Source organism: Enoplosus armatus, chromosome 13 (genome assembly GCF_043641665.1).
Source record: "Enoplosus armatus isolate fEnoArm2 chromosome 13, fEnoArm2.hap1, whole genome shotgun sequence".
Classification (NCBI taxonomy): Eukaryota; Metazoa; Chordata; class Actinopteri; order Centrarchiformes; family Enoplosidae; genus Enoplosus; species Enoplosus armatus.
The window spans coordinates 4,748,551-4,776,307 of record NC_092192.1 but is presented as its reverse complement, the minus strand read 5'-3'; the positions used below and the strand labels follow the sequence as shown (position 1 = coordinate 4,776,307).

The 27,757-nt window shown below is 41.9% G+C and overlaps 3 protein-coding genes across 3 annotated transcripts; 1 reads left to right on the top strand and 2 right to left on the bottom strand.

The window, feature by feature from the left end:
* Positions 1–31: 31 nt before the first annotated feature.
* Positions 32–3,655, bottom strand: plekhb1 (pleckstrin homology domain containing B1). Its single transcript, XM_070918070.1, has 6 exons — positions 3,619–3,655; positions 2,268–2,420; positions 1,568–1,670; positions 1,448–1,487; positions 1,270–1,360; positions 32–165 (listed from the first exon to the last, which is right to left on the bottom strand). Exons 1-6 carry the CDS (start codon positions 3,653–3,655, stop codon positions 32–34), a joined length of 558 nt encoding a protein of 185 aa, XP_070774171.1.
* Positions 3,656–5,692: 2,037 nt separating this feature from the next.
* On the bottom strand, positions 5,693–8,919 carry LOC139295419 (serine/threonine-protein kinase pim-2-like). Its single transcript, XM_070917612.1, has 8 exons — positions 8,856–8,919; positions 8,010–8,141; positions 7,249–7,343; positions 7,096–7,143; positions 6,711–6,932; positions 6,381–6,558; positions 6,089–6,262; positions 5,693–5,784 (listed from the first exon to the last, which is right to left on the bottom strand). Exons 1-8 carry the CDS (start codon positions 8,917–8,919, stop codon positions 5,693–5,695), a joined length of 1,005 nt encoding a protein of 334 aa, XP_070773713.1.
* Positions 8,920–10,389: 1,470 nt separating this feature from the next.
* Positions 10,390–25,312, top strand: LOC139294956 (tubulin-specific chaperone cofactor E-like protein). The gene is made up of 8 exons (XM_070916973.1): positions 10,390–10,403; positions 14,377–14,519; positions 14,702–14,841; positions 15,625–15,806; positions 16,517–16,773; positions 16,878–17,004; positions 17,091–17,207; positions 21,549–25,312. Exons 2-8 carry the CDS (start codon positions 14,387–14,389, stop codon positions 21,892–21,894), a joined length of 1,302 nt encoding a protein of 433 aa, XP_070773074.1. The 5' UTR covers positions 10,390–10,403; positions 14,377–14,386; the 3' UTR covers positions 21,895–25,312.
* The last annotated feature ends 2,445 nt before the right edge of the window (positions 25,313–27,757 follow it).

Sequence of the window (27,757 nt, the reverse complement as noted above, 5' to 3'; positions counted from 1 at the left end):
CAGTGTTGTCATGTCAGTGATGGAGATCATCTCAGCAGAAAAAGATGGGCATCCAGAGGAAGGATCGCATGGCGGTCCCTGCTGCCATGCCTGCCAGTAATCCCAGTGCTATATTCTCCATCACTCCATCAAATGGGTCCCTCTGAACAATCACCTGGTGGGTTCCTGAGAGAAAACACACATTTAATGTTTCTGGTCTGATCATAGTAAGGGAGGAGCTCTGTTTGACCTTTACCATAAACAGGCTTGAGTCTTGGATGGATCATATTTACACCATAATTCAGGTGTTATTTCCACAGAGATGCCTTAAAATCAGTGTTTCTGCTCACCTTTGTTTCATAGGCTACACACAGGAGCCTACAGATTAGACTTTATTTGGCAAGACATTTTTATTGGACTGAACTGCTGCTGGTGTATCTACCTGTTTCCTGCGACATGAACCAATATAAGACAACATAATGCATATTACCTTATTAAATCTTCCACACATCACTAATATTGTTAGGGCTGCACCTTCGCACAGGAAAACTGATTTAATGCACCGCCCGGTGGGCACGCTAAGTGACGCAAATCGAGCGCTTCACAAATTAATTGGGCTGCAAGCCCAGCAGGTGCGAGGAGGTAAAACAGACAGACAGACAGGCGGACATGGCGGATCTTCAAAAGCTTTGAGAAAGTGTCGGTGAAAAGATGGAATTTTTCGCAGGTTTATCTTTTACTGCATCATCGAGGCGCTGAGAGGTGCGTTTACTGTGTTTGCTGGCTGCACCCGCGGTGGTGTTTGTGTTGCTCATAGGCCAACATGCTGTTCCTCTGCTGCCTGTATGTGATTGTTTTATTAATGCACACAACACCCGCCGTGGTGGTCACTGTTGAATTAAAGAATGAAATGTTGCATTGTTTAATATATCACAATATCATATTTCATAAGCTGATCACAAGTTTTGTGTGTAAAATCTGAACCTGTAACTATTGATTAAAGCTGAATTAATGTAGGAGAGTAAAGTACAATGTTTCCCTCTGAAATGTAGTAAAGTATACAGTAGCATATAATACTGTATATACTTGAGTGAAGTACTGCAGATTCATAGTTCTTGTGTAAATGTAGGTCATGAGTCCAAGAAAAAACTAAATATTTTTCTTGATATTTAACCGTTTAATTATGTTGTCAGCATTTACCAACATGGGGGTCTAAATGCTGCCTCCTACCCTCTACTTCCAGTAAAATATAAATGTAAATGCTTTTCCTGCATCACCATGGTAACATACCCGGTCCTGCTCCAGGTCTGATGTAGACCGTATGGTAGCTGTTGATGGGGACAGCCTGGTAGGAGTCATCATACGGGTCGTATGTGAACACCTACAGAGAGAAAACGCCGCTTTTAGCGCTGAGACGGAAACAAACAACAAACACCACTGAGAGCGAACAGATCGTGTTTCAGCTCACCGGGTTTCTCCTGGTCTCTAGCAGAGTCAGTTTCCACGCTCTGAAAAAAGACACAGGAATGAATAACTGATGGATAGTTTTGTAAAGGGAGAGCGTACAAGACGAAGTGAGAGTACCTACATGGATTCATCCTCGCTGTTGGCACACAGGTTGACTGTTGAGCCGTCTCTGAGCTGAACCACAATGCAGTTCTCCCTGGGATTACTCTCTGGGGGAGTCACACCTGCAGCCCCAAACACAAGCGAAACAAGTAATTCACCACCAAGTTAGCACATTGTCATCAGAGACCGATGAGAAGTCTCTTCATCATACATTATGTTTAGGTAATTTCAACCACAAGCACTAATTAAACAATGAGAACTTGCAAAAGCTTTACACTTAAATGAAATATATGATGATATATATATATATATATATATATACTATTAGAAGAATCAGCCATGCAGACAGTGCAACATGTAGATTAAACCATTCATGTTTTCTGATGTGTATACTCGCATGGGGGTGGGAAAACATTTGTAATTTTGTTGTTCATATTGTCATTACCTAATGAGTGGACCAAACAATTTAAATAGTATTTTCTTAAGGAGTAGGGCCATTGTACTATATTATACAGTATAAACTACGTACACAAAATGATACGGTACCTGTACCCTGAAGTGACTTTGACAGAACGCCACTGACAACAGAGAAAAATATTTTTCTGATTTGGTCTCCACCAACTCCTGAGGACAATATCTGTCTTTTCAGCTGCTAAATGCTCTACTGCGTTCACCAACGAGCTATCTCAACATGTGTTTTAATGGTGGACCGGCTTTACCTCCGCACTCCAGGCCAGATCTCACTTCTACGCACGCTGTCTTGAGGCTGACGCGGTGCTCCAGCTCTCGCCTGCTGTCGGTCTTGTAGAAGCAAAGACTCCCATCTATCCAGAGGTCGCACCAGTTCAACTTCCAGCGTTTTAGGACAGAAGCTAGAGAGGAGACACGTGTCACAGTGACCATTCAAATTGAGCCAGTGCTATAAACAATAACCCGAATCTTCAGTTCAAATTTTGTGTTTGTTTTTGTAGTTGTGTGTTTTTGGATGCGATCTGTTTTCCAGCAGATACATCCCCATTGACTGTCCTAGGTAAGCCACTTAAAGGCATGTCCAGGGACCATTAATGGGATTATAAGTTACAAAGGTTGGAGTTTCATAACAGGTGCAGTTTTTACTTTCTATAAAATGCTCAATATACCTGTTTGAAGTCCAGCTGTGATAAAAACAACTCTGATTTTATGTTGAATGAAGATTTTGTGTTATAAAATAAGATGTACGGCATGAGGAAAAACCCTAAAAGCACACAAATAGTAGCACACATTTGAGCATCATCTGATATTAGCTTATCACAGACATATCGGCATATATGTCAAGAAAATAAAATCCAGTACAGAAATGCCAAGAATATGTTTGAGTTGATTAAAAATCTGTCTCTATTACATCCACCAGGGAGTAACCAATCCAGTATTGGTTGGTCGATAACACTATAATATAATAAGCTGTTGTTAGCTCAGTGGTCGGAGAGATCGTTCTGTAACTGGAAGATCAAATGTTTGATTCCTTCAATAGCCAAGATGTCTGTTGTCTTTACTGAGTTGTGTTTTTTTAAATTTAAAAGGAGTGCTTCTTAAAACAGTGTTGCATAACCAGAAGCCTGGTGTCAAATGTATGAATGCATTTTTGTGATTAGGAAAAATAATCTTTCTTGTCATCTTCCCTCATTTCCTATCGTCCCTCTTCTGTCAACTTTGTGATAAGGCGTAAAATGTCCAAAAGATATTTTTCAAAAGATCAGTAATTAGGGACAAATACACTTTGCATGTTCCCAGAGCCCAAGGTGTCATTTTCCAATTACTTATTTGGTCTAAACAACAGCTTCCTGAACAAAAGTTTACAATAAAAAACACCAAAGTAATAATGAGAGAGAAAAAGCTGAAAGCTGGCCTTTTTTATTTGCTAAACTTATTAAAAAGAATAATTGATAATGGAGATTGTTGCCAGCACTAGTTCAAACAAATCAAACCTTGAGTTCGTCCTCTGTATCATAACAGCCGAAGCTGTAATTCCCCTTTGATAGCTGAAGAGAAAAAATATAACTGAAACAAATTAGAAATCCTGAATCTACTCACTCTGTCTCCACAGCCAGCCCGACCTCAAGAGAGCCATGTGTCTCTGCTGTTGCGTTTATATCAACAATAATTCAGTAGAAACAAAAGGAGAAATTCAGGTTCTGGCTTTTCCAAGACCAAAAAAATCCAGCAGCTGGTTTTGGACTCGTCTGACTCTGTTTATATTCCCTCCGTCCCACAGACGGTGAGGTACTGGGAGATTAATCTGTCTCTGACCAGGACTAAAGCTGACTCACTGGATCATTCTGGATTACGAGTGTTTGGCCGCGCCCTCTCGTCCTCTTCCTCGCTCTTTCTGGACTGATTTCTCTTCCCGACTCTCGCACCATGTGCCATACCTTGTTTGTATTGTTCAATACTCTTGTTACAATGTCATATACTAAACACACGTGAGGCCTGTCTCACTCATTTATGTGGACATATATAGCCTTTACAAGTTAATCCCAGCACTGAGATAACAACATGAGGATTAGCCTAATTGTAACAGTCCTCAGGTCAGTTATGAGAGTCTTCCCAGGATCTCTGCAGGGCTGCTTGTTATACTAGTGACATCATTTCCTTTTATAGCTTAGAGAAAACGCTGGTCTGTTTGCAGTAAAATCTAAATTCAGAACCAGGGTTTTCTTACATTACTGGTCACTCTCTGCAGTGAAATAGTGGCCAAACTCATCTAATGGGCCTCTCAGGTGATCACACGCCAGCTGTGACATGTTTTAACTCCCATTCTCTTCCAGATACTGTGACAAACTATCTCTGAAGACACCCCGCTTAGCTCTCCTCCCTCATACTTTCGGTTTTTGGCCACACAGATGACAGTGGCTCAGATCTGATCACTGTTTATTAAGGATTTATTAAAGGACCCCATGTCTCGGCCATGTCATCAATTCTCCCGGCAGCAGCGCTATCGGAGAGGGAAATCTGGGAACCTTTGACTGCTGCAGCCTCACCGAGCAGCTCCCAGCAGGTGTCTTTGGTTGCAGGTTGACCACAAGGAAAGATGCATGTCGCGCGTCTTTGTTTGACGTTTTCCGACTAGTGCTGGGTGTTTAGTTTGGAGGCATCTTTATACCTTTTGATTACCGTCATCGATTTCATTTGAGAGTGTAACCCCAGGATCACCTGTTGGCATTAAACAGTATTTAATGTAGAAGTTTTTTCTTCTTTTGGCTGATTGATAATTTCTCTCACCGTGTGTGTCATTCCTCTCCTGCTCTGTTTTCATCTTTGCCTGTAATAACCTGCCCAGGGATGTCTTTTAATTTAACCACCAACTAACAAGATTGTAACACTCAAATCAAATCTATCATAATACATGTATTCACGCTGCACGTCATTTGGCCTTCAAAAGAAAACAAAATACACAATTCAAAAGAATAAGTTGAGTGTTGATTCAATGCCAGCTGTCAGAAGTGGACATTTTTTGATACTTGTTGCTATGGAAACACTTCAGTTGGTACTCTCAAGTACTATCATTCAAAATCCTGCCCAAAACATACAGTACAGTATTATTCCATTGTGTGTGAACGTGTTAAACTACTAATACAACGGTGCATGTTATAAGTATAGTTGCATGTTCTGTTCACACAAAAGGAACATTACAATAAGTGACGAGTTTGTTGGGCTCCATGTCCTCAACTTTATCCTCCTTTTCCAAGGCTGTAAGATACAACAAAAAGTTTTACCATTAATCCAATAATTTTATAGCCATGAAGATGTATATGATATGTGTAAACAGCAGGTAAAATACGCTATTTTAAAAAGTGTATTATGACACAAAAATCTGTAGAAATTGTAAAAATAAAACTCCATTAATTCCATGTGGTAAATAAACATGCCCTTCAAATCTTTGTGGTTAATTTGCCTGGTTAAATCTAAGCAACTACAACTTTTAGGGACAGGTCATTCATGGGTAAAGGAAACCAATGTAGACTGTTGGTAGATGAAATGTGAACCCCAGGGTTAAGTTGTGAATGTAGAACTAACTGTGTGGACAGAAAGCTCTCTCACTACTGTTTAGGTAAGCAAAACTCTTGGACTGCCTGGTTTAATCCACTGGTTGTGAGGAGGGGCTGCATTATTTGAGCCACGGGTGGCGCTGTAGCTGCTCCAGGGTGGGCCGCTGCTTTGGGATTTTGGACAGACACATCCGCAACAACTCCTGACAATCTGTACAGAAGTGGCACCAAATGCGATTCATTAGAAAGTTTGAGTTTCTGAAGAAGAGATTTGTGTCTGTTGACTTGGTTTGGATCATGTGCATGGTGATGTTGGACTTAATGGGGAACCAAATCAATCAAAACACATACAGCCATCAATAAAGTTATATTTCTTAAAGTCTAATGGAGTCTGGTGAGCCATAAACCCTTCAGGATATCAAATAAATGCCATTGATTGAATCATACAGGCACATGATGGATCAGTGTGGCTGCTTCCTTTCACTCAAACCCTGAGACGTGGGTGCATTACTTACTTTGGGACAGCTCACTGTTGATGGGAAGTTTGTTGCGGAGGAACCTCAGGGTATCAAATGTTGTGTGTCCGTCCAGCATCCCGTACAGCACCGCTCCCAGCTGCCACACTGTGGTGGGACGAGCTCTGTAGCGTTTATGCATGTACCACTCTGGAGGGACACACTCGGGGGTACCTACAATACAGACAGATGGAGGGGGACAGACAGAAAAGTCAGAGATTGGACAGAATGATGCAGGAGGAGGTTAAGACGCTGAGTGAATGAGTGAAGCAGCAGATGCCAAACATCATACCCGCGAAGAGGCGGTAATGTCCCTTCCTCGCAAAGCAGCCACAGCCGAAGTCCGTCACTCGAACGCGCGGGACACCAGCTCCTGTTTCTACGAGAATATTTTCCAGTTTGATGTCCCGATGAAAGACTTGTTTCGAGTGAAGCTCTATTGCTGCTTCCACCAGCTGCCGCATTATGATCTGACACAGAAGAGACAGAAAGGGAAACAGATTAGTGACTGGACTGGAGAAGGACTCACAACATTAATGGACCATCACCTCCTAAAACTCTCCACCTAACTTCACCCAACTCATTGCCACACGACACACGCTCACATCTTCCAGGAGTTTACCTTCGCCTCATGCTCCTGCAGCGAGCCTCCGTTTTCCTCGAGGTACTGCCTGAGGTCCACACAGGGGACTGGTCTCTCCAGGACCAGGATCAGCTCCTGGTCCAGTTCATACCAGCCCTGCAGGGACACGGCTGCGGAGCCCCCGGCTGTCTCTGGTCCACCTGTAGCCTTTAATATGAGGGCCACCTCCAGAGGGACATCAAACACCTCCCCGTTCTTCATCTGAACACAAAAAACGGATGAGGGAGAAATAATATATGTGAATTGTCCTGCACAGGCTGATCAGTAAAAACCAATAAGATCATTACGAAAGTCAATAACTGACGTGACAGCGAACGAAATGATCAACAGATGTTGCTGTTGGAACGCAGGTCAAATCACTCACCAGCAGTTTGCGCGCCACGAGTTCTTGGGGGATGCGTTTGATAGCCACCTTCGAGACAGAAATGCAAATAATTTGGGTGATAATTTGAGGAGACAGTGAAGTGTGTGTGTGTGTGTGTGTGTGTGTGTGTGTGTGTGTGTACGCAGGTCTTACAGGTAACTTATCCGACATCTGGAATCCAGCAAACACTGATCCGAAGCCTCCTTCACCAAGTGCCTCCAGCTCCTCATATTTAGCTTCAAAATCAGCTACACACAGATGAACTTTAACTCACTTAAACCAAAGCCTAAATCCTTTGTAGATGTGGGTGTTTCTTCATCATCATCATCATCATCATTTTTAGCCATGCTAGCGACATGGCACTAGGGATAGAAATCTCAGTTTGTTGGTCCACCACTTTGGTCCAGGCTGAAATATGTCAACATCTCTCTGATGGATTGCCATGAAATGTTGTACAGACATTCATGGAGGATGAATGAAATTTGGTACAGACTTTAATGTCCCTGTCAGGATGAATTCTAATAACTCTGGTGAGCCTTTAACTTTTCATTTCGCTCCGCCATCAAGCCAAAATTGAAATTTGTCCAATATTATGGCTCATGACTAAACACAATACTAACATTCCCATCAGCCTTAGCTGTATTTTGTGTTTATTGCTAATTAGCTAATGTTAGCATGCTACCTTAGCTATACCGGCTAAATATCAGTATGTTATCATTGCCATTGTGAACATGTTAACTAAACCTCACAGAGCTGCTAGCATGGCTCGACACTTGTTTTCACATTACCAATGCTGTGTCCTGAAGGAGTGACGTCATTATGAAGGTAACATCTCCAGTTTTTGGATGAAAACCCCCCGAAGCTGTGACTGATGTCCTGTGAGGGAGAAGATGGAGTCTTCTTTGACCTCTGACCTCCTGCAGAGTCTTGGCTGCCGACCCTGCTCCTCTCACTGGGCTCCTCTCTGTCACTGCTGCCCTTCCTCTTGCTCCTTTTTGCCTCGGCATCATCCTCAGAGACGCTGCTAGGTTCTGTGGAGCTGTCACCTTTAACCAAGTTGGTTTACTTGTTGACTTAAAATGGCCTCTCTGCTCAGTCAGAGCACAGGTCCATATCAGAGAGGTGTAAATAATTTAAAATTAAATGAATGAGGGGCCTCAGTTTGAGGGTCCTGGTATTTTGGACATGGGACATGTCATAATGTCTCGCCTATGTTTTTCTTACTGTTCACGTATGGACATGGACATGGACATGGTTGAACAGAGCTTAGATGCTTTCTTGGTTTTATTTTCATTTGAACTTAATGAATAAGTTAGTTGGATCAACCGTCCAGCATTACAGTCACAGTCAGATAACAACAAAAACACATTCAGGAGCTGAGAAAAGTAATACAATTAATAAAGCAATGAAATCAACTAATCTACAAGCACGTAGGTCTACTGGACATAAAAGACATTATTTTAGATGGTTTCTCTCTGATTACATTTTTAAGGAAGGAATGTATTATTCAAAATTATCGATGTAAGGATATATTTAATATTCATGTGACATGCTCATCAGTCTGCACTTGTGCATCAAGTGTGGGTTTAGGTTACTGTGTGTTGGCATTTTTCAGACATGGGACCCACTTGCCTACTACTTATTGGCACATAAACTCAAGACCGCAAGTGTGGATATTGTAACAGACCCCATAAATCAATGCCTGCACCTGATAAGTCAGGCAGGGCAGGCAGGTTTTTGCCAGGATTTTACACACTTACCTAGTGGTCTCCCAGAAGCCAGAGAATGAACAAGATTAACCTCCGGTGTAGACGGGCAGGCCATTGTGACCGCGAGGTTGTTGACTAAAGTGTGAGAGTCTCAGCGTGTCTCAACGTCTGACCGAGTTTTGAGGTCTGTGCACGGAATGTGGTGACATCACAGTGTTCCGAAGTAATTAAAAAGAAATTAGAAATGATACTTTAAAAATAAACACTAATACAAATACTACTAATCGATGAGTTGATCGCAGTGGTGGAAAGTCCGACCCCTTGGATTTATCTTGTGACCCTTTGCGTGGGGCTGACCCCAAGGTTTGGCACCATTGGAATAAACTGCCAAACTGTAAATAAAGTAGTTAAAACCAGCTCCACCTCAACCAGCTAAAACTGTAAAATGCTACTTATGTATTGATGTATCAGTATTAATACTCTAATAATCTAATAATATGTGATAAAATATCAAAGGGGCAATTTTTCTGCACATTTTGATAAGTACATTTTGCTGATGATACTCCTATACTAGGATCTAAGTACTTCTTCCACTGCTGCTTTTGGACACCGAAGTAGGAAAACAGGATCAACCTTTTTGCTGCACATAACATGACTGCCATCTGGTGGCAGTATATGGGACAATCCATTTCATTATAGCTTCTGTCAAATATCTATGCCTAAATTAACAAAAACCTATAATTATAACCAAACAAGCCAAGCTGAATGTTATTTTATTTAAATTACACTATCAAGAAGAGTTTTGCCAATGAAAAACCTCCAAGATAAACTTTGCCCAAGACGAGTTTTAAGGCATAAACTACCCAAAGCTCTCCTTTTGTATTTACAGTGAACCCAAGAGGAAGATGGTAATATGCACATTTGCTTTATTTACAGTACAGTTTACCAGAGCATCTCTGTTCAGAGACATTTTACTATACAGAGGGAAATATTGTAATTTTAATTGTATTACATTTGTGAGACCAGTGCATAATTTCTTTATGATTTCTTTACTTGCAGATTAAGATTTTACATACATGCAACTTTAAGTACCAGTAGACATATAGTGCTACCTTAGCTGCAACATTGAAATACTAATAACACATTACAAATTGTAACTAATATTTAAAGTTTACACAAGCACCAGTAAACCCACATGAAATGCATATACAACAGTTTGTCTAAAAATAAATAATGAACTGCAGAACTGATTATTTTCCCTTTACATAACATAACGTAAGCCATTTACGTAACTAGAGTCCTTCCCATTACTGCACTGAACTTATTTTGGTGTTTATTATTATAGCCTATGTATATATTTATAATTCAGCAAATTACTCAATTGTTTGTTTATTTATTTTTATATATTATTGTTTATATTTATATGCCTTTATTATTTTCTATGTTCCGTTTTGAAAAGAAGAAACTGTGGTGCAGTCAAGACGGAAAAAAACAAGACATTTAAACCACGTCATTTCCGGGAAGGTGGGCGTGTCTTAAACTGACAACTAACCGAAGAACAACAAAAACAAACACAACAGCGAGGGGGTTCCGTGGACGGTGAGTTCTCTCAGCCTCGAAATATACACTATCAGTTACAACATACAATATAAATAGTTACACGTGGTGTTAGCTTGGGAGGACATGACAATGAGTCGACTGCAGCAGCCCCTGAAGTCTCATTACCTTTCCCGATCTAACGGTAACGTTAAAGGCAGCGACGCCGCTGCACAACCTTGTAGTTCAAACATGGCACGAGGTTGACCGTACCGTCGTGAGTATGCGTGGCTGTGAGATGGACAAGTGTACCCTCCGCTACTGTCGAAATGTCGACTCTCAGTTTGTTATTTTGTCCGTTCGTTTTCGGACGAGCGACATTAGGCAACCAGGCCTCGGTCACAAGCAGTCCCCCAAGCGTGCCGTGCTCTCTCTGCCTGGAAGAATGTTTCGCCAAGCCCTATTGAAAAAATCCGCCACTTCAATGTGACTTTGCTCATTAACAAGTGTACATCACAGGTACAGCGATACTTTTGACCTTTTATGAAAAGTTGTGGATCGTCATTCAATTCGGCCATAATACATTGATTAACACTATTTGTTACTTTCTGTAAATCTCTTATCTCTGAAAGGCAGCTTGGCATTGCACACCACTAAACCACACCGCGGATGGCAGTAGCGAGTAGTTTTAAAAACTTGAACTTTTATTAGGAAAAATAACTTGCTGCCTGGTGCATGTGCCAAATCGAAGAAGGAAAAAAAGAGGAAACTTTTCAATGAAAAACACAGATGAGCGCAGAAAGATAACATGACATGGGAAGGTTTAAATGGATGGGGTCCTCTCTAGAAGCGAGAATATCACCTTAGTCTGGCATATGTTCATCAGACCCTGTTGAAAGACCTAAAGTTGTTGTCAGTGCATTGTCCTGGATTGAGCCCCAGCTATTATATATTCAGTTGTTGTCTTGGATCTGCCAGGAGCCCAGCTGTCACTCTCTTTTTTGTCAGCTTTATAATGCGAGTTTCAATCCCTTTTGATGTGGAGGAAAGGCTGTCTACCTGTGTAGTTTTTCTGCCATTCATATACCATAAATCTGTCAAAGACATGTTATGTTTGCATCTTGCATGTAAATGCGTTTTCTCTGGTTCCCAAACTTTTTTTTAGATGCCCTCCTTCTTTCCTTCTTTCATCAAAGTTCTCATCAACATTTTCTCTCCGCGGGAGAGGAGACATGTGATCTGATGTGTTGTTGAAAACAGACTTTCCTTTGGTCTCTGCTACATCAGAAGTATGAATCAGGGGATCTGTGAAACGAGAAACTATCTGTGACAGAAACATCAGACAGAGTCCGGACACAACGCTCAGTCATTTCGCAAACACACCACCTCAGGTGGGCTGAGTTTAAGATGATCAGACCCCGTTTGTCTGAAACTGATAGGGCTGATCAGGGTTGAAGAGAGACGGTGGGTCCTAGCCAACTGGTTCAAGGTCAAGGTTTTGTGTTTTGATGTGAATGATATCACAAAATCATACTACAAATATCAAACTCATCTCTGCAACATGCATTAAAGCAGGAAAAAGGACTTTTTGGTATGGGTAAGCAGCAGGCATTAATGAGACTGAACTGCTTTAATAGTTTACAGTACTACTGCTGATGGTAATGTGGTGCAGCAGTACTGTTGCTACACTACTAACACCTTCATTTCTACTGCTTTTTATGCAATTTCTTCCGTTGCTGCTGCTATTTTTACTGTTTTGGAAATCAGCCATCTACTGTTACTTGTCTAAGGTGACAGAATGGTTTCTGTATTTAAATGATTTATATTTGGAGTGATAATACTCTTGTGTTTTTTATACCCCATACCTTAATGGAAAATTATACCAAGAATAGTTCTTCCTAAAATTATAGTCTGGTTTTCTCTGTTTTTGTTCGGGCTGTAACTGTCTGTTTGATAATGTTTAATCAGTCAATAATGGCTCAATCAATTCTTAAGTTTATAAAATGTCCAAGAACACTGAAATGCAATTACAACTTCCTGGAGCCCAAGGTCTTTTAAATTGCTTCTTTTATTATTTTAACTAACATCACAAAACTCTGAGATATTCATGCCACACTTATATAAAATAAAAGCTAAATTTTGCTTAAAAGATTGATGGATCATCAAAATAAACAAATCATTTATTCCACTAATTGTTTCAGTGCTACACAAAATGACTTGGACATGTGGTTCAGCTTCACTAAGAAGTGCATTGGTGTCAGCTGTGCACCTGCTCCTGTCACTGCTGCTTTGCCTCTCACGTTTCTGCTTCTGTGTCTTGTAGGTTATTCTATGATGTCGACGGGTTATTTTTAGACCTTTTTTTTTCATCCAACACATACACAGAAAAACGAAAAACAAGAGCAAGGAGAACAAGTGAAATGATTGACAGAGGTGCAGATATGGTTGACGGGCAGGCATGTCAAGTGCAGTGCAGTGCAGTGCAGTGCAGTACAGTGCAGTGCAGTACATACATATATAGACACTTACATATAAACTGTTGTGTCTGCTCGGTTGTTTTTACATTGATTGTATGCATTGTAACTGTTAACCTGTGTTGTCCTTGTTAAATACACAAAGAAGTAAATAAATCTTGTTAAAATCTTTAACTACTACTACTGCTGCTGTTTCTACTACTCTATTCCTGTGTTCTTTATTGGTTTATCTAAACAGGACAGTGCAGATTAATAAACAGTGATATGTAAACGGCTAATTTCACCAGTTATTAAACAAATACTACCATGCTACTTCTATTATTATTACTATTTTCAAGGAGTTTTCCTACTATTGCTACTGCTTCTAATTCTAATCTGTATTAGTGAATATTCCAGAGTTGTTTTGGCAGCACACTCAAATGGATTTTCCCCCTCCCAAAAAAGTACTTCTATTTTATTATTTATTGTTTATTTGTTGTTATATTATGAAATGACTTTCCATTTAAGCCCTAAAATGTTTCAGTGCTGCTGGTTGAACTGGTCACACTGCTTCCACAGTCACTGTGTGACTTTAAATGACCGTACAAGTGGTTTTTCATGTTTTGGCCTTTAAACTACAAATGTGTAGATTTTTCACAGTAGGTGTGTCAGTGTTTATTCGGAGAAAAAGGGCGTGTGCGTGTCTGTGTGTGACCTTTACCCTCATGGAAGACTAGAAGTCCTGAGGGGAAAAAACTTCTGGCGAAAACTCAAAATATAAATGAGTCTTTTTGCGGCATAAAACTACATCAACTTCTGTTTTTCTGGAAGTTGCTCCAATGTTGAACTGATGTAAGCTTGTGAAATAGATATAGCTGTGACTTAAACATCAAGACTGCCACATTGTTTTTAGATCAGTAAGTCCTCTCACTGCTACAATGAACACATTTAGATTACTGATGTCATCTTGTCTCGTTTCTCATCATTGAAGTTCATCAAATGTTGCTGTGGGTTAAAGTTGCTCTTTGCAGCTTTAAATATATAGCTCGTGACAGCCCATTGGCCTAAAAACCTTTTTATTCTCACTTTGATTTAGTTTTGAATACCCTTTCAAGCCATTTCATATTAACTGATAAGCCTGGTGATAGTCTATATTTTTCTTACACATCCCCTGAAAAGACCAAAACCTACAATCAATTGATCCTACTGACAAGTTTTGTCTGTGTCTGGCTTATTCCTTTGTGCCATAGAGCTCCATTGTTGTCCAACACATCAATGAGCCACACTGTTTTGTAAAATTAGCCTTTAAAATGAAACTATACAATTGTGACCTGTTTTTGAAGACTTGCATCTTTTAATGGGAACATATGGGTTTGGGGGGTGAGTCCCACAGACAAGGTAGGATGTTGAAAACTCTGTTTTGGTACATAATATCGCCAGTCATATACTTTTAAACAGTAAAACAGAGCAACACTGAACTGACCCAGGGCCTGGTGTAACTGTTGGAGTGACTCAGTAAATCAAATCTGACTGTGTTGTTTGCACCCTCTGTTTCTTTGTCCCTCCCTCGGATACCTGCTCAGGGCTGGAACCATGGAGACGTCCTCTGATGAAGAGGAGGTGCGCACCTTTGTCCAAGTCATGAGTGAGAAATACAACCCAGAGAATTTCCCCTACGGCCAAGGAGTAGTAGTTCTGTCCAGCCCGCCAGGATCCCCCGTCAAAGGTGAGGGACGATGCAGAGAATCATGTCAGGGTTGTGATCACCAGTATATTGATTGCGCTACGTGAGCGCTGACATCACTTGTGTGAAGTCAAACATCATTACTTTTACATGTGAGAGTCACAGAAGATGAAAGTGTAAAGCTCCTTTTTTAAGTTAGCTTTACTGACTGAGCTTGTTTGCAGATCGCCTGTTCTTGCCCAGCATCCTGGTTCTGAATTACAGTGGAATCAGTAAAGCCGGCGACAGGTCCGACATCGCAGCTTTCTGTGCCCATGTGGTAGAGCTGGACCTGTCCCACAATCAGCTTAACGACTGGGAAGAGGTGGGTGTGCTTCAAACAAATCTGACAGATCTTAAAGAGCGGAGTTTTACTTACAGTAATATTTCTCAAAAGCAGAGACAGAAATGATCTCATTTATGTGTTTGTGCTGGACACAACTATTATTTAAGACGCCGTTATTTGTATCAGAGGTGTTTGGGCAGTGTCATGCTTTAATTATATTCCCCACAGTAACTGTGTTTACAGTGTGATACGAGCGACGGTGGGAGGGTCAACCTTGTGTCATCGCTAAATATATAACTATTCTGTGTGGTCACTGTATGTACTTGGTTTCATTCACTAATAGAGAGCGGGGATTGAGCAGAGATGGCTTTGCTTGATGTGTGTTATTGGAAAAAGAGAAGATAACTGAGTCTTTTTTTCAACTTGCTTCATGTTGGCTTCACCATCACTAACAATCCCTGCTGGCATCAGAAACTTGTATGAGAAAACAAAGCAGCCCAAATTGACCAGTCGCAGCTCTTGAGGCCCCCATGTGAGAGATTTACGTAGCCTTTGTGGGCCCAGATGTGTGAAAACTGTCCTCCCCTTTTTAAAATGTATGTTTGACCCAAATGGAACAGAGCCATTATTATTATTAATGTTACACATGTGTCTTAATACCTGCTGTGAGATAGTTAGCTTAATGTTAATATACTGTATCTACTTGATTACTTGACACTTATCAAACCCTGCTGGAAGCCATGATAATTTTGTTTTGTATGTATGTACTTAATGTTCTCCCTCTTTTGTTTGTATTTTCTATTAATGCTTATGGGCGGCCAGATCGGCACCATCGTTTCCAACATCCCCCACCTGGACTTCCTCAATCTGAGCATGAACCCTCTTAGTGGCGTCGCGCTGGAGCCCAGCATGGCTGAGGTTTTCTCCAGGATCCGACAACTTGTCCTCATCAACACACACGTCAGCTGGGACACCGTGCACACACTCACACAGCACACACCAGAGTAAGTGATATCACAGTAAGGCTGGAAATCAAGTCCACTGAGCTTAAAAGTAATTTACAGGATAAGGCTGGCAAGAGTCATATCCCTCACTGTCAATAAATCGTATGAGAAGACCAAGACCAACGTCATCGGCCGATAAATTGTATTCCCTAGGTGCCGTGGAGCTCCATTGTTGTCCAAAGACGTTTGAAAACACGTCACGTTTTTGACTCAAACCCACGCACACAGCCCTGCTGCTGTAAATACTCCCTGGAGCCCCAAAAAAGTGTATTAATCCACATCTGAAAATAGTCCCCAACAAATTCACAATTTACTCCTGTTTAGGTAGTTTGCTGCTGTGCCCAGCTGTTGTAGGGAATCACTTTTAAAACTACATATTTATGACGTGTTTTTAAAGATTTACATTTTCTGCAGGAACCAGTGGGTGGGGGGCTGAGTGCCATAGACAGGGTGGGAGAGTCAGATCGTATAGAGAGATAGACTAACACTTTGTTGGTTTCGGTCTGTAGAATAACAGCAGCCTTATCCCTGACACTGAGTCCAACACAGACCCTTTATGTAGGGATTCAAGAGCTGAAACATGAAGTTTATTTCATTTGAAGTTCAAACTGAGCACAAAAAAATGATCAGATGCAGACTTTTCTTGAAAAATGTTCTGTCGGATCTACTTTTATTTTTTCATTTCTCGAACTTTTCCCCTCGTCATCCAGGCTGGAGGAGCTGTTCCTGTGCCTGAATGGCTACAACACCGTGTCAGAGTCCCAGACGTCCTGTCCGTCACTACGCCTGCTGCAGATTACGGACAACCAGCTGCGGGATTGGGCCGAAGTGAGGAAGATTGGGATGATGTACCCGAGTCTGAGCACACTGGTGCTGGCCAACAATACTGTGGACTCTGTGGGTGACACTCAGGAAACACTGCAGTGCCTCTTCCCCAACCTGCGCAGCATCAACCTCAACAACTCAGGTCTGAGAGGGATCATTTTCGATCGATCTACGTCCAATATTCATTGCCTGGTGTAAACCAATATTCACTGTGGCCCTCAAACTCTATGACGTTGTGTTATTCAGGGCTCAGTAAATGGGAGGACATCGAAAGGCTGAATTTCTTCCCTAAGCTGCAGGAAGTCAAAGCAAAGGGCATGCCTTTATTGCAGCCTTACACCACCCACGAGAGACGTAGCCTCCTTTTAGCTCAGTGAGTCTGAACTTCTGCACACATACACATCATTCACTTATTGTATTATAGAGTGTTTACTTATTCGCTGTCTAATCTGCCGGCAGGCTGCCGTCTGTAGTGGTGTTGAATGGAGGTGCAGTGTCCCATGGAGAGAGGGAGGATGCTGAGAGGTTTTTCATCAGGTACTACCAGGACTGCCCAGAACAGGATCTCCCTCAGAGGTACTGACACATACAGGGTGCATGCTTTATACACTTACTTGTTGTTCACATAAAAAAGGGCATTTCCTGTTTGATGTCCTCAGTGGGAGTCATAATGCCGCACAATCAGCAGCTTGTCCAACTCAAATACAAAAGAAAAAATTAAACTTATGCACTTAACTCGCTTATTTGACCCTTTTAAGGCAGAAATAACCACAAAATACCCCGTCTGGAAAAGAAAAATGTCATTTTATGGCAGCCTACTTTTATGTCACTGAGGATAGACTAAATATTACACAATACAATTCAGCAGACCACAAACTACATTCTCCAAAATAACCGTAAAGTTGAATCAACACCTCTAACACATTTACAGCAAAACCTGAACATTAGAACCTATTAGACTGCATTAAATTTAACTAGGTGAAACTAATAAACAGGCAGCTGAGAGGGCGTGTGTGTGTGTGTGTGTGTGTGTGTGTGTGTGTGTGTGTGTGTGTGTTTTGCTGTGGTTGTTTTATTAGAAATTTGGCTGAACTGACCTTTAACCTTGCATGTTAAGCAATAAGCCAGGGATGCCCCAAGTATTTATTATTATTATTAATGTTATGTGAATATACCAAAAGGGGGGGGGGGTATGCATTGTGACCTGCATGGCATTAATATAACGTGACATTAATATATTTAAAAATAAATAAATTAAACGGTGGCATACAAAACATTAAAATACAATAAAATAGGTTTGAATAATAGGAATTAAATTAAAATCAACTTGCAGGGATACAGACTACTTTAAAGCAAGATTAAAAAGGCGAGCCTTAAGATTTAAAGTATAATTATCTACAATCTATCTGGCCTTTATTGTGGTGTGTTTGTATCTTTAGTTGTTTTCACTGCAGAGAGTGAAGATGATAAACCAATACCATTGTTGCTGGCAGGGTTTGATGGAGAGATTTAGAGTTTCAGCATCTCTGATATTCATGAATATTGCCGTCAGTCTGAATACGCGGCACCGAGTGTCGACGCTTGCTTCCACTTTGATGACTCTGTATGTCTGTGAGCGCCTGTCAAGTTGTAACAATAGCAACAACCCGCTCTTTGTCCTCAATACATTTCCAGCATGTGATATAATATTTTGGAAAGCTCTCCTCAGGGGCTGACGCCGGTCAAATAATTGCCGACTGCATTCCACTTAACCTCGGCAGAATGTTGGAGAGGGATTTGTGAAGGAAGGTGTAGTCCCTGACTGGGGGGAAACTAACCTTTGGGAGACAATGCCACCAGTCTCTCCCTGCTCAATGAGTCCTTTGTGCCGGGAATTCTCTGATTGGAAAACTGATACACGAGGTAGCAGGTTGATTTTTTTTTTTTTTTTTTATGTATACACCTTCTCTGTCAACCTCAAACCTTAAGATGAGAGATGGATTTGTTTTCTGATGTCACTGATCTGGAGCAGCACTCCTGGCCATGAATTGTCTTTAATAATTATGGCAAAGAAAAAAAAAAATGTCCGTCATGCCAACCATCTCAACTTCCTCCACGACTCCCATGTTTCCAGTTCTTTCCTTCCTGTTTATAAACGTCATATTCGTGGTCTTGGTTTGGAGCCAGGGTTCTCAGTGGTTAGGGATCACCATGACTGCATGTGGGTGTTATGGGGGTGTCGGACACGCTCAGTAAGCAGTGAACACACCGCTATCCCCTTTCCTTTTCGGATGGGGCTGTGGCCTTGCAACCCCGAGAGATCAGAGCACTGCAGGGTGGGTCACAGCCTCTCAGGTGAACACATCTGACACGGCCCGACTTTGAGTAACTATAAACGCAGCTAAAACCATAAATCAGACTGATAGAGACTGATACACCTCAATAATCATTAAAAGATCTACAGAGAATTGTGGATTATCTGGGAGAGGGGTTAAGGGGTTGTGGGACGAGGAAACAGAAATATAAAGAAAGACATGTGTTGGCTGGACAGGACGGATTAGTTGCGAAGGGAAGAGTGAAAGAGAGGACCGGGTTGAAAAAGAAATCTGAGAGTCGGAGTATCCAGTAGAATAAGTAGAGAGGGACTGAAAGGGAACTGGACCTGGAACAGTGGACATTGAGGGCCAGTCTGGGAGAGAAGGGGGGGAATCAACATTTTAAACTTTTTAAGCAGTTCCTCTTTCAACTGGAGGACTGGAGGAATGAGATAATGAGGTAGGATGAAACGCCAAAAGAGAAGTCAGCTAAGATCTGGGCTAGATAGTGTCTGTATTAGCTCCAAATCCTGTTATTCCTGCTGCTACTTTAATGTCCATTATCGAAGAATGCTGGAAAAGACAATTCGAATGCTGACTTGTTATCACCTGCAGCATTATTTGCCCCATTATACCATGGTTAGCACCTTAAATGAAGCCTTTTAGTTAATGGCTCCTCGTAGAATGGCACTTTGTGCACTGTGGCCTTAGAGGAGAATTCCCAAGGTGGACCACAAGCTTTGGCCAGAAACCCCGGGCCAGGGGATTGGCTTTGTGGGGGGAGTTTTGGGGAGGGAAGGGAAATTGCTTTGATTGGCCCAGCTGTTACAGTAGCTTTGAAAGCACAGGCCTTTTCTCCTGGATTTTATTTAATCGTTCCTGGGTCCTTATCTCGAACACGCATTCCCCCGAGGTGGCTGAGAGCTTTCTCACGGCAAGCGAGAGGCAGAGAACTCACCGTTTCTCTGCCTCTTAAACACGCACGGTACATTTCCATTTACCTGTTTTCATGCAACGCTTCAAACTAAACTGAAATCTGAAATATAGCATACAAAAAAAAAGTGGAGAAGTTGGCACATCGAAAAAGAGGAGATGTAACAGCAGCTGATGGACTGAGATATTTTAATAGACCTTGACGTTGCTTCTAAAATGGTGCACAAAACATGTCGTCCTTCCACTCACCGTTAAAGCCTCCACTTCACCAGAAAGACCAGAAAAATGAAGTTATTAAATGAAGTGAGTTAGTCTGTGAGTTAAGTACAAGGTTGGAGCCAGGAAATGGTAAGCCTAGTTTAACACATAGGGCCCGATCTTACACAGCGCAGTGTCATTGCTACTTTCCAACCGACACGGTGGTCAGTTTCACGCCCAGCGGCCACGTTGTGTAAGTAGCATGTGTGCTTGCACCCATCTGTGGGTTTAAAATGAGGGGTGGGCAGGCGCATTGTTGACGCATTGCTGTCTTGAGGCAGCAGAAAGTGATAGCGCCATTGACCAACAAAAAACGCAGTATTTTCCTGCTATTTAAAGGACACATTATTCAGATAGTAAGATGCGACTACGCAGTGCACAAACACTACGCACTGTAACAGTCGGGGGGGGGGGGGAGGCAGCTCACCATGCACCGATAGGCAGGAGGGAGGGAGCGTAAATAAATGACAAAACACTCGGTACAGAACCTCATTCAGGCCTACGATCTCTCGAAGAAAATGTTTTATTGTTTGAATTATTAGACCGAGAAAACCTGAGACCTGAGCCCCGGACAGCCCCGGCACAATTTGACCAACGCTTGTTACACTCACAAGGACGCGCAGCAGCTCTCCTCCTCCTCATCGTCCATTAAATATCAGCAGGCGCACCTGGCCTTTAAAGAGAACGGGACATGACACTCTGATTGGTTTAATTCATGTTTCCCCCTAAACACACCTATGAATAATTGAGGGAATACAACCCCCTTGCGCCTCACATTGCACCCAGATTATAAGCCGTAGGACACAGCCTAAATGCACTTGCACCATGCGCTGTAGACTGTTTTGAATAGAAGGCCGAAAGTAAGGGGGAAGCGGCTAGCCAAGCGGTCTTCAGAGTTCAGAAATACACCTCTAAAGCTCACTAATTAACACGTTGTATCTTATTTGTTAAACCCATAAACAACAATTTGTTGCTTTATGGAAAATTACATGCTGGAACTGTTTGTTATCCCTCTGCCCTGCACTTGTGTTGCAGGGCAGAGGGTGGTGGTGGTGGTGGTGGTGGTAGGTGTATTATTGGACTTTTTGAACCAGAGCCAGGATAGCTGCTTCCTGTCCTCATGCTAAGCTAGGCTAACTGCCTCCTGGCCCCAGCTTTGTTCTCACTCATGGAGAGAAAGTGAAGAAGTTTTTCCCAAAATGTTGAAATGTTCCTTCTTTTTTTTTTAAACTTGTGCAGTGTTTTAATGAAGACATTACTGCACTTGTACGCACACTCTTCACTCAAATGAACAGATATCCCCCAAACAAAAAGAAATGCAGTGAGGGCATTACTCATTAACATCTTCACAGTATTCTTCTCACCATCTTGTTATTAAGTAATCTTTGCAAAAACCCTTCAGTGATCTGACTTGAGCCCTGCTCTCTCCCAGGTACCGCATCCTTGTATCCAAGTATGGTCAGCTGGCCCCGCTGGCGGAGGTGGACCTGAGCCCCCGCTGCACCACGGTGAAAGTTCGCTGGGGCGAGAGGGAGGAGGCCGTCAGCCTCCGCCTGGAGCAGACGGTGGGCGACCTGAAGAAACGCCTTAAGGCTCTGCTGCAGCTGCCCACCAACGGGATCAGGCTCTTCTACATCAACTGCGAGATGAGTTCGGTCCTGGGTCCTGAGGAGTTGAAGTGCGGCTGCCGGGCCCTTCATTCCTACAGCATTCGCGATGGCGATGAGATTCTAGTAGTGCCCAAAGTCAAAAGCCGCTGCAGCTCCTCAGATCTCTGAGTCAGGGGGCTCTCTGGTTTTGGATGAACGGGACAGGGATTTTAAATAATGAACACTGACTGGATACTAAGCTTTGACTTGAGCCTTTATAGATAAAAAGGGTGATACTCGTTATCCTTGAATGTAACAATGTTTGCTGTCCACCACAAATTTATACAATAATATATTTGCACATAGGAGTTCCACATTCACAAAGATTGTTTGAGTGCAACTCACACATTTCTGTGCTTTAGTCGCTTGAGCTAAGACTGCAGGTTATATCTTATTTATGCAAATCCAGACGTGGCGCAATAGTCCTGCCACAATAACCAATAGATATATAGCACAAACTGCACATTGATTTTAAAACTAAAACCATTTTATAATTGGAGTGTTTGTCAGATTAGATCTGAGATTTTACCGTGAAAAACTTCCCCTTGCTTGCCTGACATGCTGGTGACTCTGCTGCACCGTGCACGGGACTTATTAGTATTTATTTTAGTAGTGAAAAATGTTGAGATTGGTTGACTAAAAATGTGTTATACGCAAGTTCAGATGGATTGGATTTTAAAAATACCAGCTGCTGTGCGTGAGTTCTGTAGTTTCACTGTTAAGATGCCTCGGCTGGCTTTTCTGCACCGTAATCAGCAGCTCTCAGTTTTTTCTGTTCACTTTCTGCTAGTAGAAGATTTCTCTGAGGCCTGTTTACTGTAAACTGTGAACAGTGTCCTCTGGCAGCAGTGAACAGTGGGACTTTTTATGCCTGGGACTATACAGTTTGGGTGAAAGTCGTGCTAAACCAGTCTACTCCTTAAAAGCCAAAACAACGGCAAACAATGAACCTTCATCATGTAGCAGTGATTGCAGCCAAGCTGACTTCAATTTCTGCGCGTTGGTATCGCCAAGGGTTTGTGAACTGGGCGCAGTATTTTGCATTGCATACAAATAACTCTTATGTGGGTAAAAAAAAAGGAATGGTTTACATTTTATTAACATTTTCATGATCATGATCGTTTTATCAAACTATTAGATAGATAGATTAGATTTGCTGGTTCTTTTCCTGGGACATGAGTAAGTAACACAATTCTTGCCCTGCTTCTTCCTGTCACTCAGATCACATGACTCTTGATTGCAGTGAAATATCCTGGGATAACCCCCCCCTCCCGAGCTGAAATCACAAATGCAGTGTGTTGGGGATAACATAGAGCACACGGCTGCTGCTCAGTCGAGACGCCCTGGCAGAAAGACGAGACAAGTCTGAGGTGAGCTTGGGTCTGGGACGGAGAAAAGAAGGAGTGTTGATGCTCAAGTTACTGCAGGTCTGAATGGAGCAGCTCTCCCTCCCTGCAGAGGCAGCTGAGAAACGTTGAGGCCCAGTCTGTATAGTAACCACACACCGGCCGCTGTGTCATGGACACTTCCGCTGCATTTAGGTTAGAATGGGTTCACCCAACAGGCTCTCGCCCCTCACCCATTCACCTCAATCTCTCCTCTACATCCGTCTTACAAACCTGACACTTCTCCTGTCTGCTGTTTCACAGGACGTGAGGTTCTGAACTTTTCCATCGGCTCACATTGGCATTGATCGCTTTCAAAATCATAGAATAAATAGACACATTTCCACCTTCTGGTGTTTTGACAGCATTTTCCACTGAAGGATTTCAACAGCAGAGCTTCTCACAACCTGAACTTTTAAGAACCTTGTGAGGCTTAGGTACTAGGTTTTGTAACTGTTGGTCGCACAGGCTCACAGAGGATCCACTGCACTCACCTCCCACGTCTTCACAATGCGTGAGGAGGAGCTGAGCATGAAGCGAGACAATTGGTTGATCCAAATTCGTAGGAAGGCCAGTTCAAAATTGAAAAGAAAAAAACTCAAAAATGTCAGACTAAATATCTGTACAGAAGAAACTCCCACAGGAAGTGCAAGTTTGGTTTCGTGCCAGCCAGAGAAGAGTGATCCAGCATTCCTCTGAATGGCCTCCTCTCCCCAAGTACTAATGAGGGCCTGGACATCTTCATTTGTCCGGTAACTAGTATCTCTTGTCCTGGTCAGTACAGACCCAGTGGTAAAATGGTAGTTACTGCTGTTGTGTTTGTTGTAGTCGTTCTTGTTGTGATGTGATGATTCATCTAATTGACCCATAGCGGGCAGAACCCGAGAACCTGAAAAGGTCCTGCAGTGGAAAAGAGACGTTAGAGTTTCCAGTTAACTGACCTACCCGTCTTTGGACTATGGGAGGAAACGGGAGCTTTCAGAGGAACCCCATCCACTTACAAACCGCCGTGCTAGCCAGTGAATTAGAACCCAGGATCTGGATTTTCATAGAAAGCTACGGACACAAACTTGCCTGTAGTAACCTTATAAAGCATCACCAGCCTGCTGGGTTGTTAAACATGGGCTCTATGTGTGCAGATTGTTGCGATCACCAACAGAAGTTCTGAAGCTGGAGTGTATTCCTCGCTGTGCATTTATAAACATAAACTCACATATCCTTTTGTGTTTGATTTTCTTCTCGTAGTCCAAAGACAGGCAGGTTCCAGCTGATCAGAGACTCCAAATGAAATATGTGTTGTTGATGTTTCCCTGCCTTTTGCTCAGTGCATGCTGGGATACGATCCAGCTTGCCTGACTCGAAATAGCTCGTACGTTTTGCCATATGTGTTTTGCATGTGTGCAGTGTAAATCAGGTGCATTTGTTGATGAAAAGATGATGGAAATGTATTACTTAAAATCGGAAAGGTCTTGCACAAGCCATTTCTTTTAAATATCTTAGTGTCGTGAATGCAAAGAGTTTTATGTTTGTAGCTGCGTTGGGTGAAGTGAGCAGCCAGGATAAAATGTTCCTCTTGAACACATTTATACCAGTTATAGTTGAAGTTTAGCCTTGTGTCACTGAAAGAGTATGGACATGTGTTGAGGTGCCGTGTGGATCGCTCCTCTGACACAAACTTACTTTGTGTAGTAGATAACTGGAGATCTGTGTAGGTTTTGTTTGTTTTTTTATGTCACATACATTATACTATATTATATAATGGGAGCATACATGGGAAATAATGGGATGAGCGTGAAGCGTTGTGTTTCTGAGGTGGATCGTGGTGAGTTGGTGGTTTGCATGTTCTCATATTTCTGGATATGTTTGATTTGAAATGTCTATGAGATGTGTCATTTCAGGGAACCAATGTTGTTTATGGGCATTTGTAATTTTGACACTTTAACATATTATCTGTGCTCCTGTCACCTTTATTCTTCAATACCTTTGATGACCCTTTAATACCAAAAACAAAGATTATTCACAGATTTAAAAATCTAAAAGATAGTCGCTAATATGTTATATACAGTTTGCCTCGTGCTGTTTAGTATATGGTGTTTAATTTATATCACGTTTGCTTTCTGTAGTTTTTTCAAATGTGTATCTGGATATTTTCAATGTTAAATACATGTTTTCTTTCTTGAGATCATAATTTTTCCACCTGTACTGTATAAAAGTGCTTTCACTTCTCTTAAAGAAATAAAATCTAATTATGTCAGCTTATTCCTGTGTTACATTTTTATAAATAAAGTGAAACCTGTGAGTTAGTTCAGGCAGACAACTTGAGTTAGCTATGCTCACATGATGTGAGAAGTATCCAGATCCTTATACTTAAGTATAAGGACTTATACCTTATATCAGTATCAATGAAACCACACTGTGAAAATACTCCGAGTAAATGTCCTGCAATCAAAAAGTAAAAGTATGTAGATAAGTATCAAAAGTAAAAGTACTCATTCTGCAGTAAAATGGTTCCTGTCAGAGGATAGATGGCATTTTTTAAGAAGAAACAATGAATTTATGATTTTAACACGCGCAGTATAATTAACTGTCGCATAGCTGGCTGAATTTGTAATAACCTTTAAAATAAGATCTACAAATTTAGTATTTTTGCGGTTAATATCATTTTTTGATATTTAACATTTTGACCAGATGTCGGTGCTGGATGAGAGATCAGATTCACTTAAGTCATTCTTATAGGCAATGTGGCCGGTAGATGTCAACATTCGTATCTTTCTCTGGACCAAATCTGGATCTTTTACGATGAGAAAAACAATATTCAGACTAAATTAGTACAATAATAAAACATTGTGTTAAAGAATTAGCTCGCTTACATGTTAACTACTGTCGACCAATTGAAAGTCCTGATTGAAAGACGAGTTATGGAGTCGCTCATGTTACAGGCAGCATGTACACGTGCTCAGTATGCACAGCTCTCTTTCACAGGCTGAATACTTGGCTGTGGAGAAGATGGGATTCTGCAGATCTCCTCTCTTTCTGGCAGTCGTGTTTTAGTCAAGTAGCAAAGAGTCCATTCCATACGTGTCAGGCGGTTTTGTGTTTCTGGGGCATTCCCTCTATTTTCCCCCTCCTCCTCTTCCAACAGCATGGCTCTAATCCTGTGTGGGATATCTATGCCACCCACCACAGGCACCCAACACCACCCACCCCTCGACACACCGTCACCAGCAGGACCCCCTTCTCGAGGTTTGGGAGCTGTGGAGACATTAAGCCATCCAGTCACAAAGGTGCTCTTCACATTTTATTGGATTTATTGGATAGGACCACTTCCTGAACATAGACGTTGGTACACAGAAATATAAGCTGTCATACCTTGGTGACCTCCCTGGTCTGGAATAATGAAAATCCCCCTCAAGTATATTCTGTCTTTCAGTAGTTTTTAATGAGCTTATCCAGTTTGTATCTCGACATTTGTGTGAAGGTCTTGACAATTACTGATGAAAAGAATTCATCTCTTCGTTTCCCTTGATTCCCTAGCGCCACCATGGGGTTGACACTTTTTGGTTTTAGTGAACTGTCTACTGACAACTCTTAAATGGACTAACATGAATTTTGATGCATATGCCCAGACAATCAGTCCTTATGACTTCGGTGATCCTCTGACTTTTCATCTAGCTCCACCAGCAGGTCAAAGTTAAACTCATCCAGTGAAATATCTCAATGTCTGGACCTCATTTTGTACAGACATTCATTATCCCCAAAGAATGAATCCCAATGACTTTGGTTATCCCTTGACCTTTTTTTCTAGTGCCACCATAAGGTTGACACACATGCCATATCCCAGACAAAGTATTATAATGACGTTGATAATCTCCTGACTTTTCAGCTCGTGCCTCCAGCAGGTTGCCATGGTACCATTCAGAAGGAAATATCTTGACAGCTATTGGATGGATTGCCGTGAAATTTGGTTCAGACGTTAATGTTCCTCACAGAATGAATGGTGGACCCCTGAATGTCCATTTAGCGCCATCATCAAGTCAACAATTTAATTTGACCAGTACTTTTATGACCACATACCTGCAAAACTCTGTACTGTACAGTCTCTCTGAGCTGCTAGGACGACTGCTCTGGTTCTGTACGTTCTTGGTCTTGTTTTGGCATTTAGGGTTCCACGTGGAAATCAACCACAGTGGATATTGAATTTCTAGAAGGCCTTAAGTATGGGTTTATGGGCGTATTGTCAACAAATACACTGCATTGGTCTTAACATGTGTCTTTCTTGACCATTGAGGCATAAGAGTCTTCCTCCAAAGTCACTGCAGTTTCTGTTTTAGATCCAATCTAATTTTACAGACAATTCATCACAAGAACATGGCTGTAACCTAACTGTTGCCTTTGAGCTTGGACATGTCCACTAATGCTGGGTCAGGCTAAGGTTGGAAGATGGATGAGGTTGCATTGTATCGATCTCACCTAGCACCTTGTTGTGTAAACAGGACCTGGCTGCGCAGTGGGTATTCTGATCTGCCCCTGATCTGCCCCATTGCGTTATGAAGTGGGACTGAGGGCAGGAGGGCTGAACGGGGCCTATTGTGTGCTGAGGTGAAGGA